The 13,631-nt window shown below is 40.3% G+C and overlaps 1 protein-coding gene across 1 annotated transcript in view; it reads right to left on the bottom strand.

The window, feature by feature from the left end:
• The window catches only part of ANKH (ANKH inorganic pyrophosphate transport regulator), a 105,395-nt gene that overhangs the window by 28,183 nt on the left and 63,581 nt on the right, over positions 1 to 13,631 (bottom strand). Inside the window, exons 3-7 of the mRNA XM_051799327.1 lie at positions 11,203 to 11,321; positions 9,987 to 10,070; positions 7,314 to 7,484; positions 6,597 to 6,731; positions 3,517 to 3,609 (exon numbers count right to left, since the gene is read on the bottom strand). Of these exons, the coding sequence (XP_051655287.1) occupies positions 3,517 to 3,609; positions 6,597 to 6,731; positions 7,314 to 7,484; positions 9,987 to 10,070; positions 11,203 to 11,321 (602 nt within the window). The remainder of the gene's footprint in view (positions 1 to 3,516; positions 3,610 to 6,596; positions 6,732 to 7,313; positions 7,485 to 9,986; positions 10,071 to 11,202; positions 11,322 to 13,631) is intronic.

Genomic DNA, 13,631 nt, shown 5'->3' with positions numbered 1-13,631 from the left:
GCTGACAGCACCAGGGTCATGTGCTGGACCTGACTGTCTGTGCCTGTCCATGTCTGACTTTGCTTGTTTACTTTACAACCTAGAGCTTTCTGAGTACTTTGTACCACTACAGAACATTTTCTGCTTAAACTGACACCAACTGCTGTTATGGTCACTGAAGAGCTGTAATCTTTGTACTTTTCTAAAGAATAAGTCTTATGTAATAAATTTAGCTTTGAAAAGGGATGATAGCTATTTCTAAGGAAACTCCACATGCTTTTTTTTAACCTGAGTGTGAAGTTTGTAGCATGTTTTCTCAGGAAAAACAAGATTTCATTCCCTTTCACCACAAATTGGTACCAAATCACCAATGCAAGCATCCTTACTGATCCAATTAGACAAGTAGGTAATATAAACAAAGCTCCTGGAACAGTCAGCTCCGTTAATGCAGTTTAATGAACAGAACATAATTAGGACTATTAGATGTTCCACCTTGAACATGGGCTCTGTAATCACATGGCAGTGAAGTTTTATTTAAAACAACAACAGCCTTCTTCCAAATATCTAATATAGCAAATGAAGCTGAAGATTTAAAATTGCCCTTGGGGAACACATAAAAACAATCTAAGTGGTTTGTGAAAGAAGAGGATGGGATATCAAAGCGGGGTACTATTAGGAGCCCTGTAGCAAGAGGCTGTTGGGTCATCTATTGCATTTACCCTGGGGCTGTTTGAGAGACACAAGTTTGTGCACCCACTGATAAAACCTGTACCATGAGACATAGTACTACATTTATACATCCTTGATATAACTCAAGTAGAACAGCAGTATCTGTCACATGGTCAGCCTCCTTTACTGAAGTTACTTGTAAGAGAAATAGAACTGTTGCAAACACATCTTGGGAGGTGACAAACCAAATGTAAGCTCTGTGATTTCAAACACATTCAGGTTGCTGATGGAATTTTGCAATTTAAGGCTTTTGTTCTGATCAGTACAGCAACTGCACCTAGACAGCCCCACACTCCTGCCTAAATACCTGCTTGGAAGTCTGGGTGCATGAAAATGCACATAGGCAGCCCAGACCCTAAAGCAGGATGCCACTCCCACAGGTGACCTTTTTTGAGAATAGGTTAGGAAAACTCTCTGTAAACACTTTTTCACGCATCTATTCCTATTAATTGTGTTTCTGAAGAAATACTTTGCTACGGTTAGTTTTTATATATGTGAAGATAGGCCTTGCTTACATCACTCACTAGTGTTTAAAGGAACTTTCTGCTGAATGGCTTAACTTTCTAACAAGGCTAAAATGACAAAGAGGAAGGAAAACACACTCAAATCAAACCATCCAAAAGTTGTCATTCATTCCTACCTCATCGCTGCTCTCTCTGCCTTTGTCCTACTCCACCCTTTGCTCTAACTCTTGACCACATACTCTTTCTTCCTAACTCTTGCATCCTACTTAGTTCTCAGAACAAAACACTATGCAGATCCCAGAGCAAAACAATATCCATTCCCATCTAGTAATCAGACAAATAGCATTCACAAGTCTTCTCACAGTTGCTCTGAATCAGGTTGCATAGTCCATTAAGGGTAATGGCATTATCACCACATAAACCTGCATACAGAGTACAGAACTAGGATATGCCTGTTTTCTTTAAAAATATCAGTAGTAACCCTTAGTCTGAATCTAACTACTAGGCCATGAGGTTGCTCTGGACACAGTCTCACAAAAGACTGAACTAGGACTCTCTCTCTTACAAATGTGAAGAGAGGTAATGATTTCCCTGTGAAGACAATCATCTGGCTTCTCAAATAGAGCCACTGAAGAGGGGCATACTATTAGGATCCAAAATCCAAATCCCATCAGTCAGTGTGATTCTGATGGCCATCAGCATTGCCAGCTTTCTGAGTAACTGACAAAAGAAAATGGGAGTTTGAATGCATACACACTGTTTTGGCATCTGAAAATCACAATGAAGGCTTTACAGGGTCCAGAAATAAAAAGTGTTTCTGTCCAGACTCTTCTGAGAAAGCCTTAGCTTAAGGAAAAAAAGCTTTTGAAAAGCACAGTGACACACAGAATATGTGTGACTGAGGGAAAAGCAATTCTCACAGCAATCTAAAAAAACCCCAAACCACTGTGGGTTTCAGGTTTCATATTTATTATCTGAAATGTACAGTGGAGGCATTTACACACATGGTTGCAAGGATATATACTGCTGCTACCTCACTTTGCACATTTTATTCCAAATTGCTCTTAAAACATGGAACTAAAATTCCCATTATGTAGTTTTTCAGCAATTAGATGAACAATAGCCATCTGTACCCTACCCTAGCATTTTCTTCCTCACATTGTTCCACAGGAGCCCTATGAGCAACCTTTAAACTGAAATAAATGAATCGACAAATCATGGTCTAATCCTGTCACCACTACAGTTGTCAGCACATCTTCCACCAGCTAAATGAGAACTGAATTAAGGAGTCTTAATTGCTGTTACTATAGCTTGATAATAGTGCATTTGATTGTGGCTCAGATCAAATGAGGTTAGCAGCCCCTGAGTTTCCTGTCCCAAACTATTTTTATCTTGAAGTTTATTGGGTTTGCATCTGCAGTTCCTTTTCAGCAGCATGACCTCTGAGAAAGCCTGCATGAGGTATTTTTTCTGATAGGTCAATTTAGCTGTACACAGGCAGGTTAGGAGGTTATAACTGATTTGGCTTTCTTTTGGTTTTAAATTCTCCTTGGAAATACAGTGGATGATATCAAACAGGGCTTGCTCCAGTTAAACACATCAGAGCAAGCAAACATATTTTTCATGAGTATTTGGAACCAGAAAGTTCAGTTACTAATTGGTAAATAAAGGAAAGAAGAGGATCTGGCATTTGAATTCTAGAGTCACAGGACAGGACTATTCTTCATGCAACATATGGACTGGTGAGTACCAGTCCTTAATCAGAGGGAAAAAAAAGAGACTAAATAAAATCAATTTTTGTTATATATTTACTCTGTGCTCAGTTCCAGGAGCAGTCCTTGCATTCTTACATAATTACATGATATACCAACAAAAATCTTCATAGCCTTGGTCAGCTGAACCAGTGCAACTAAAAGAATGTACGTTATCTCTGTTACTGTCAGTCTATGAAACACCCTTTGCTAAATATTAACATAAGCAAATGAACCCAAACCCACTTGAGAGATACCACAAAATCTGAAGCAGCGACGTGAGCTTGCTCACTCACTGGTGTCACTTTGGGAGAAATAACTTCACTACCTAAGTACCTACATCATAGTGAGGACTTTTTTTAATCCTTAAAAATACAGCACCTATCTGTTCAAAAGGCAGCTTAATACTTTGTAACACAGAGCTAAGATTAAAATCATAAATCAGACAACAGCTTGAAGCCACCCAAACCCAATTAATTTTAACTAGGATTTTAAAAAACCCATCAGTGGAACAACAAACAGAGAGAACAAGGAGGACCACACATGCAAAACCACACAAAAGGCATTTATCACACCCCAACAGGGACACTCACCTTGTCAAAAGCAGGGTACACTGCTCTGATCTCTGTCAGCCAGCCATACGGCATGTGTCCCACAGGATATGTAGCTGTCAGAATTGCCACTGCCTACAAATGGAGACAGAGAGACATGAATCTCAAATCTTCAAACACAACAGTTAAACTAACATACAATGACATTGTCCACCAATATCACCACATTGACCTTGACACAATGAGAAACCAGACAAGTGACTGAAAGCTCTTTGTTTCAGGAAGGCCATCAGAATGGCCATCATTTGGCCTGGCATTTTAAGCTTATGAAATCTTTTGTGCCACCAAGCTATCTATCTCAGTTTTGTCATTTCACCATCACTCTGGTGCTTTGGGATAATAGTTAACTTGAGCTGTGGTGCACCCCTCAGCCAGACAAACAGCTCCTTCACACATTGCTCCTGAGTGATTTTACTTACAGATAGCTGAGTAGCAGAATGCCTTACACCTCATGGTAGCTTTGGATCATATTGCATAATTTTAATTTATATACATTTTATTTGGTATATTCTTATGTATAAAACAGCTTTAAGCAAAACAGAGAGATGACAAATCAGTGGGCCTCAGTGGCTGACTGACATCAATCTGACTACACTGGGGCAGGAAGCACTTACGAGACAAAAAATTCCACCTCTCCTAGTGAACGACAAATAAAAATAATTCCAGATAAATATTTTTATCTTGAGAAAAAACTGTCTGCCTGAAATTTAAAACTACACCCTTTTACACTTTCACAAGTACAGTCCAAGAGGTACATAAAAGACAAGCTCCCCTACATAGTAATGTATGAAAGATTTTGATGATGTTTCTGATTGCTGAAGAAAAAGTCTAAATATATGTACTTCATGTCTTTCATGTAGAAAGGGTGCTTCAGAGCTCTTCGTGAGGCTGCCTGTAAATCTACTGTCACTCCAAGTTTTCTAGTCCTCAGTGCTAAAGGATGCATCTGTACTGAGAACTGCATGAATCTCTTAATTCTTAGAAATCAAAGTGCTTGGCTGCCTTTTGACTGCAGGTTCAGGTCTGCTACCATCCACCTAAATTCTTATTCATTTTACATCTGGTAATGGTAGCTTCAGGAAAGACCTTTTTTAACTACTGCTGTCTGTTTCAGTGCTAAACTTTTGATGTACATTTTCTTGGTTATCTGAGCCCAATTTCCCATTATAAATGTAACTTCTGTCTTTGCTTGGTTAAAAGACCTATGCCAACAAATGACCATGTAGAGAGCTAATTTGTTCCCCGTGCTGTTTAAAAAGAAGGGGAAACATAGTGATATCCACAGAGAGGAAGAAAGTGTGATAGATCCTTCCCTGCTAATAATAGCTTTAATAATGTTTAATGTACCTTGAAAAAGTAATTGGTTCAAATAAAACAAACTGGAATTTTAAGACAGTACCCTTTTTAATTACACACCTTCCCATTATTGTATTTTTAGCAGAATTTCCCTCTGAAATGAAACCTAACTAGGTTAAATCAAACAAGGAATATAAAAGATATTTTGCTTGTTTTCATCATGAAGTCCTAAAAGACTGCAAAGACACAGTACCTGTAAAGAAAACAGTATTTCACTACCACATTTTGTATGCTAGATTCCACTTGGATTAAAATATTGAAGTTTTTAGCAGTGATTTTTTTCCCAGTATTTTTCCTCAGTTGGTGTGATCTCAAAATATATGCATGTAAGCTTTTCTAAATGCCTAGAACCCGTATTTGACAGGTGAAAGAGACCCCCATCAAATCCAACACCAAAGAAGTAGCCCAATAACCATAACTGTGCTGGCAGTCCAAACAAAAGCAGAGGGAGTTGGACAATGCAAGAGGATTGCAGTCCTCATGAATGTGTTACAGACTGGTCCTTCATGGGGACATCCTGCCCACACTGAAAGTTGCTGATATTATTGAACAGGGGACTTATAAAACTGTGGATACTGATGCTCCAGACACTGATGTTATCTGTATTTCCAGAACCTCCCTTTTCAGAGGCAATTATTCAGAGAAAGTCGAAATGTGACCATTACTGTTAGTGTAAAACTGCCAGCAAACCACCAGCTATGACACATATTTGGAGTCATCCTAATAGCAACAAAATGCAACTGGCTAGCCATGAAATGTGATGCACCTGAAATCAAAAGTCACCAAGAAATGCTAACCCACTCTGGCTCCCCTTGTACCAAGGCTGATATTAATGCATAGAATGATCCCTGATTTACATATGTAAAAGCGTGAAGTTTCCTAAGTTTTCTCTCCACAGCTGTTCATTTGCAGTCTGGCAACTCCTTAGAGTGAAATACACAGTATCACATATGACAAATTAGCAACAGCTCTCTGAATTTTCCTTTCCATTTAGTATCTTAGAGCTTTGCTTTTCCTGTAGAAAAAACAACATGAGAGATTTGTTAATGACTACGTGCATCTAGACATTCTCCCACTGCAACTGGCAGCAAAGGTCCCCTAGACTCCTTAATAGGTCAGCTCATGGTGAGCATTGGTGAAGGCTCTATGTTACAATCAGAAGTCTGGCTCCCAACAGGTGTATGAGACTTATTGGAGTAACCTGAAATTCCTCAAGAAAAAAAACAAACAGGGTGAATTCCATATCCGAACCAGGAGACAGATGTTTTTAAAATGTTTTCTTATGCCTCTACACTGCTCTGTGTGATGCACTGACTTCTAACAGTAGTTTCACATCAGTTTGCATAGCCATAAAATATACATGAGAGGAAAGAGCAGAACATGGGACTACTGATGACTGTCCTAAAACCTCTGGGATACGAATGCTCCAGGGCATATGTACCTTATCTGTAGAGCATGAAAACTTGGGACACAGGCACTGTTCAGTGACAAAATTCTACAGGTCTTGTTGAGGCTGAGGTCTCACTAGACCTGGCAGAAAGGCTCATGGTAAGAGTCCAAGCAGTTTTCTTTTCAAGCATAAAAAGAGCACTAAACAGAAATGTACTTGAGACAATCTTCTCTTGTCAGCATGGCTGAGAAGAGAAACACAGATCTAACACCATGTTAATGATCATTTGCAGTATGCAGAGCACTGACTTTCTTACCTCTGTGGCTGCAGAACTGCCACCTAGGTCGCGGGAGACAAAAAGATTGACAATGGGTCTACTTATTCGCTGAGTTGCCAAAATTAATGCCAAAGGCCACCAGAAACTCAGCATCTTCCTTATCGTAGCTTCTCCCTGCAAGACAGAGTAAAAAAAAAGATAGTGTGTTTGGAAAAAAATACAAAGCACAGGACCAAAAGCACAAAGAAAGGTTTTTTGCTTTTCCCACCCATTGTCAGTTTGGTACATTCATTTCAGTAATTTTCAACATGAAGAGCCTAAAATATTATCACTCATGTTATTAATACTGATTCCAAAGAAGATGTGCCATGGATCCCAATAAATAATGCATAAGGTATCTATCTGCATAATTTGTTCTGACAAAGCTACATGAAAACCAATATGACATTTGAGGAAAATGAGAAATTTTGAGATCTTCTTCCATGTGAACTAAGGTGATCACTTAGTTCATGGTGTGGTGTCCTACAGCTCAGTACAGAGGTAGTCAGTAGACAGTGCATCCATACCATGGAAGGCACTGTCTAATGTACACTGTTGCCAGAATAGTTTCTACCATGCCTCTTTAAGTGAGAATGCCTTTTCCTGCAGGACAGAGAGAAGGCCCTTCACGCACAGAAGTTTAATAGAGTATTATAACACAACCCCCCCCAAGGTCAAAATTATTGAGTTTGAAAAAGCACAAGTATTAAGACATACCCCCATTTCAGGCCCACTCCTGTCAGGAATAGCGTCATGTATGTTCCTGTAGTATCCGAGGCATAACGTGGTACATCGCACAAGTGCTCCCATGTATAACGACAAGATTGGGATCAAGAGAGGCTCCCTGCACTCCAAGTGACTGTGAAGCAAAATGGCTACAAAAACAACCTGCAGAGCAAATAAATAAATCATTAATAATTTGTCTGTGTGTTTCTTTAGGGCCAACATATCTCTTGTCTTGATTCCTAGCTAGTCCACCTGAACCAACAACCATGCATGACTACAGTATCTATCTGACTTCAAGTTTATGGTATTAAAAACTTTAATGAGGATCCCTCAGTATTTGGTCATACACATGAGAAGAACAAGAGTTAACTTCTTACTCTATTAAACAGTACTTGAAGGTTGGGCAGGTGTCACACTACGAGCCATAAATAGGAGAAGGGTAGCATGAAAGCCTGGCAAGGTCTGGCAGCAAGCATGTGGCTGAGTGTCACCCTTTCCAGGAGAATGTGCTATTCTGATAGACGCTGAGGCTGAAGACATGCTTCTACAGCCAGTTTTTAAGCCCTACTATTTTATTTTTTTTTTTTTTTGTTGGGGGAAGGCTAGTGGCAATTAAAAAGCCAGATGTTTTAACATATTCACTTCAACATTTAGGAGCAGGAAGTCTTATGTCAACCTAATTTTCTACTTTTTTGAATTAAATTTCAGTATTTCATTATTTGCTCTTCGGCTGAGTGCCACATTGATGTAAATGCAACGGAAACTTTTGGGCTAATGAACAGCTCATAAGACAGCGTCTTAAGACTGAGTGCTCAATCCATAAAATCCAAGGGAATTGATTAATATGATATTATTCTCTTTGTTAAGTACAGAGTGCTTACATGCCTGCTAAATTTCAAATGACTCTGGATGGGGAGCACAACTGGAAAGCCAACTGTGTTTGGTGCTGTGAAGAGCAGAATACCTGCTAGGACATGCTGGCATTCAATTGAATCACAAGAAATACAACACACATTATTCAGGTGCAGGTTCTCTCCTTCATGGCTAGAGCTCAAGAAGTAGTTAAATAAAAACACACTCTGCAAATATTTCTGAGGCAGGCCACAGGGCTTATGAAGGTTTGCAAAACTGCTGTTTTAAACCCTACAAAACCACCGTTTTTTCAGAAAACAGAAGCAAAGTCAGTCATGAAGAGTGTGCATATGAAGCTAACCAAGGAGAACTGGCTACTGCCTGCACACCTATTGCCTGTGTAGAGAACTGATGTAGCTGTAGAGAGTTCTGGGGTAGGGAGAGTCTCAATTTTTTGTCTTCTGGACTTGCTCTTGCTCTGTGTAATATTTTGCTGAGAGAAGATGACAGGTGTCTTACTCTTCACAACCCTGGGCACCCCACTCACCAATCGCTGTGGAAAGGGCATGGCCAAAATAAGAATTTGTTTCCATATTTAGCTGTGTATGACCTGACATGCACCTAGGGCCAACAAACTTTGTAGATCACATCAGAACAAGAGCAGACCATGAGGGTTAAGGTAATTTACAGTAATTGGTATTATCTTCAGGGATTTAGTGAAGTACTGTAGTGCGGCAGACCTGCCAAACCTGCAGTAGACATTGACTGAATAGTTCAATCTCATTTATGGTTTTCTCATATTTAGTGGGAGGAAAATGTTACGGAAAATTGAACTAAGTGCTGTTGACTTTATATTTCCTCTGATGTTGCATTGTTTCACAGTCTTTCTAATCCAGTCATTACACAATTCAGCTGGTAATGGGGCAGTACAGCAACTGTACAGGTGCTGGGACTCTCCATTTTTTAACATTTTCCTATATGCTTTCGAAAGAGGGCTGTATATTGGTTCTCAAATGCTACAATACTGGCCATCAGGAGTGTATGAATGTTGTTTTTTCAGTGTGCCTAGTACGAAGCAACAGGATAGTTAACATCTCCCTCACAAATGAAAGCTCAAAAAACATTTGGTCTTCTCTGCATCCCTCAGAGGTTATCACCACAGACCCTTTCTGCTGCCGTTGAGAGCCTTCACTTTTTGGAACAGTAACAAGAACAGTGCTGTACTGGCAACCAAAAGATGGTTTACACTATTGCATTTCACTAGATTAGAGAGCATTTGCAAAACCAATGTATGAACTGGAGAATCAAGCCTTCACCTCCCAACTCAGGAGTTCATTGCAACTGCGTGAAGGGTGAGGGAGAACATACAGGGGGAGAAATGTCTCCTTTAAAGCACTCCATCAGCCTCAGGACTGGCAGCAGCCAGCGGTCTCTTTGCCTGATCTTTCTTTTTCCCAGAGGTACACACGTATATATATAACTCTTGTTTCTCAGCCATTATGAAACAGGGTTGTGGAAGTGCTGGAGGACATAACCCTTGCCCAAACAATCCTGGTTCCCTACTCCTGATGTTGGTTTGGGACTGACTTGATTGAGTCAAATGAGACTGTCCTAAATCCCAACTGTCAGCAAACAGCCTTTATGTGATGGAGAAACAGCCACAGAATAGTATGAAAGATTACTTCTTCTGGTATCTTGCTCACAGAGGAGAGAGAAGTCACAGAGAGACTATCTGTACAACAGAGTTTCTGGTTAGGAAAGCATCTGGTTCATAATACAATGGGAACAGTGACTTCTAGGAGGAGCCTTTACCTGAGCTATGACATCTGAGATGGAGGCACATCCCACCAGGAAACTGTACTTGTGTTTCAGCAGAATCCCAGCATGGGTCCATGCCTGAAAAAAGTCAGAGAAAAGTTTGGGAACTGATTATGATGTTGTGAATGATTTCAAGTCCCAGAATACTATTTTCTGGTTGTTACATTGTACACAAGCAACCTGCAAAGCTCTTTTCCACCAGCAGTACCTGGTCTGAACCTGTGCAAACGTTAAGCCATTACTGCAGAGAAAGCACTGTTGAATTCAGTTCCTCATTGCCAGGGCTGACAGGGAGAATGGGAAAAATTTTATAGACTGTATAGAAATTTCTGAGTGATCTAATAAGAAACCACCCCTTCATAAATGAGATGCTGCATAGGATGGATTAGCATAATAAATAATCCAATGTATTCTCATTCACTGGTTGGATGCACCTCTTAAGTGTAATATTCATTGGTCCACTGAGTTATACTGTGTCCTGTCTGGAAGAGAAAATTTCATGATCCAACTTATTTTTATTGTCAGCTACTGTTTCAAGTAGATAAAGTGGTAGAGAAAGTGGTGGACGCATTGCCATGAGGTTCTCCTTTACCAGTTTTACACAGTAGAAGCATTAAAGGGGGGTGCCATGTTTTTATGTTGGCAGGCCATGAGCAGCAAGCCTGGTGATCTGGGAAGCAGCAGTGCACCCCATGTGGCTCTCTTGCCCAATCATTTGAGATATACTGAACTTAGCTGTGCTTGCAAAAACGGACAGCAAGAAATATCTTTCCAACAAATTTGTTTTGAGAAAATATTGACCTTATTCATTACAAGCTCTGCAAGTGATCTGGGAATGAATGCATGGCAACTCTAAATCTTCCACTACAAATGGGAACGAGAAGTCTTATACAGAAAACCAGTGTAGCTCATCACAAGATAACCAATGCTTTCCAACATGCACGTACAGTAGCTCTGACAAGGCAGCTGAGGTTTTTGACATCTGTCATGACCTCTGGATGTTTAAAGTCCACCCAAATGATTTTTCCGCATAGCAGGAGATGATGAGTTCGCAGATGATGAGTTCAGGTATATCCAGAGTTATGGCTTGCAAAGGACATACCTTGCTTCTGCATACCTTCAGTTTCCCATCAGGTAACAGACTTCGTGAACTAAGGCCATAAAAAATGTTACATTAATATTAAAATTCAGTTCTGAATCAGGCACTCACCATGGCATCCATAAAAGGGAAGGCAGCAAGATATAGGAAGGCCCTCCGAGTTTTACTTCCCACTGATTCATCCACATGGTGCAGCTTATTAATAATGTAATACCCCAAATCGCTATATGCTGTAGAGACACAAGAATACGAATGAAAAATAAAGATTACATATGAGCTCTGGGTGAGATATGCAGAAGTACCTGAAGGACTGTGATGCCTTGGAGCTCAGACACCCATCCACTTAGCAAACAGCTGCAAGGGCTTCAGGATATTACAGCCTCACCAGCTGCTGTTTATGACTAAGAAGTGCCCTCATGGTTCTTTTTAAAGTAACCTTTGGCAGAGGAGTGATAACAAATGGCTGGTTTGGAAGATGGGTATAGTAAGTGCCACATCTGTTTGCTAAACGAACACACTGGTACTCCAGAAAATCTACTGCTCCTTCACTAAATCAAGGCTCTTTGTTAGAAAAGCTGTTTTCACCAGGCATTGTGTATTTCATGGGATATAGTGCCTTATAAACGCTGAAACCATCTATTATCACTGCATTCTCTTGACATTACCTGTAAACCTGCTCAAAGCTGTAAAAGGATACTATGATTTGTGAAGGCATGCAACAAATCACACTCATTATGCCTCTCCTTTACTCTGTCTAATGACCACCTCTGACCTGGGACCTGTCAGGGCACTGTGTGCTTTGCTGTCCAGTCCCTGGGCAGCCTTGACCAGCTGTAATTTCTTTCCTTATCTACAGCCAACACCTCAGGAGCCACGAGCCAGAAAAGAGCATCTCTGGAAATCAGAGTTCCCACTTCTGATTGCCAGTATATTATTTCACTGTCCTATTTCAACCCAAGACAAAAACTTTTAGTGCTGGGCAACACACCTCTTTCAAGGTCTTTCTTTCCAAGAAGTGTTGGGTTGGAGATAGCACAGATGCAGGGACTTGCCACACACCTCTCTAAAGAACTGTTTACGGTTCCGTTAGCATCTATATTATCCAGCTGTTTTAATAACCTCCAAGTCCTCCCCATAGCAAGGAATAATGAAGAGCTAGCTGTGACTGGAGTCTCTCAACTATACAGACATATCTAATAGGCACAGTTAAATAATCCAAATAGTTTTTAACCTTTTATAGACTATGTTCTAGACCTGCGTATCATTACTTAATTTCCCTATACACTCGTGATAGCTGTTAAAAGAATGACTTGGCTGTAAAGTCAATCTCCCAAGACAAGTAATGGCAGAATTACTTGTGCCTGAGGAACCTTACCTCAGTTCTCTCCCACCTGTGTCTTTTCTAAGATAACTATTTCTAATGTGAACACTATCTGGTTTTTCATCTATAACAATTCTATTATCTTTGTACAGATCTTCATATAGGGTATTTCAGGAAAGTTACCCTTGTCATGCATCAGGTCTCATAATTGGATTGACAAATGCTAGCACTAGTCATCCAATTCAATCTTCTTAGCCTGTCTCTCATAACTCATAAACAGTATTTGGAAGCAATTGAGGAGTTTCAGTCATCACTGTTTTGCAACGACTTAGGGATACAGCAGTTAAATGATTAACAGAACTGAAAGGACTATTTAAGTCCAAATAAGACAGTGTAAATAACATAGTAGAATAGAAGGAGGTGGTATGATAGCATTGGGAACTGGCACAAGCCTCATTCCAGACAACCAGGCCTATATGTCTTCTGCCTGAGCAATGACTGTTACACCCACAGTCTCCGAGTTCACACAGTAAATCCCAAGTTGCTTAGCCATCTTCCTGGGGCACTCCCAGCCTTGTTTCCTTTTGAAGGAGGTTGAGGAAGAACTTTAAACCAAAACTCCAACCCTTCCTCAGTTCAGGGAGGCCAGTTTAGCTCCTTAAAGTGTTCAAGTGCTTGTTGCACTTCAGTCAAACATCAAGCACAGTCTCTTTTTATTTCCGCATGAGTACCCATGCACCAATCTTTGCTCAGTGTTTGGAAAACTCTCTGCTATGCATGGATTTTTGTGTGGTAAGTCCTTGTTGAAAACTGCTTTTATGGTAGGGCAGTACATGGCCATTTCTGAATCGACTTATTTCAGTGAAGGAGAGGAATCTGGAAGATGTGTGAGACAAGCCATATGTGAGGGTCAGATTCATTGAGCTGTCTCTTAGGTTCCATTAAGGTTGCTTTACACTTCTGCATAAAACCTTAAAAACTGCTGTAGGAAACACACCATCTTCTCCTCCACATAGGGACTGACAAAATCAGAGTCCAGGTGCTGAGGAAGCTGCTTCTGTGGAGAAGCCTCCTCCAGCACTGCCATTCTAGAAGCACAGCATGCTGCAGAAGTCATCCTCCATCCTCTCCATGAACTCTGCCTGTTTTACATGAGACTTTAGAAATGTTTAGAAAGTGAGCAATAAGTAACTTTTTTTGCTCTAAAAGCCATTGTGAT

The sequence above is a fragment of the Manacus candei genome, unplaced genomic scaffold (genome assembly GCF_025592945.1).
Source record: "Manacus candei isolate 608988 ecotype Guabito, Panama unplaced genomic scaffold, ASM2559294v1 h1tg000049l, whole genome shotgun sequence".
Taxonomy (NCBI): domain Eukaryota; kingdom Metazoa; phylum Chordata; class Aves; order Passeriformes; family Pipridae; genus Manacus; species Manacus candei.
Note: the sequence above shows the minus strand (reverse complement) of the source record. Positions and strands in the feature narration are given on the sequence as shown.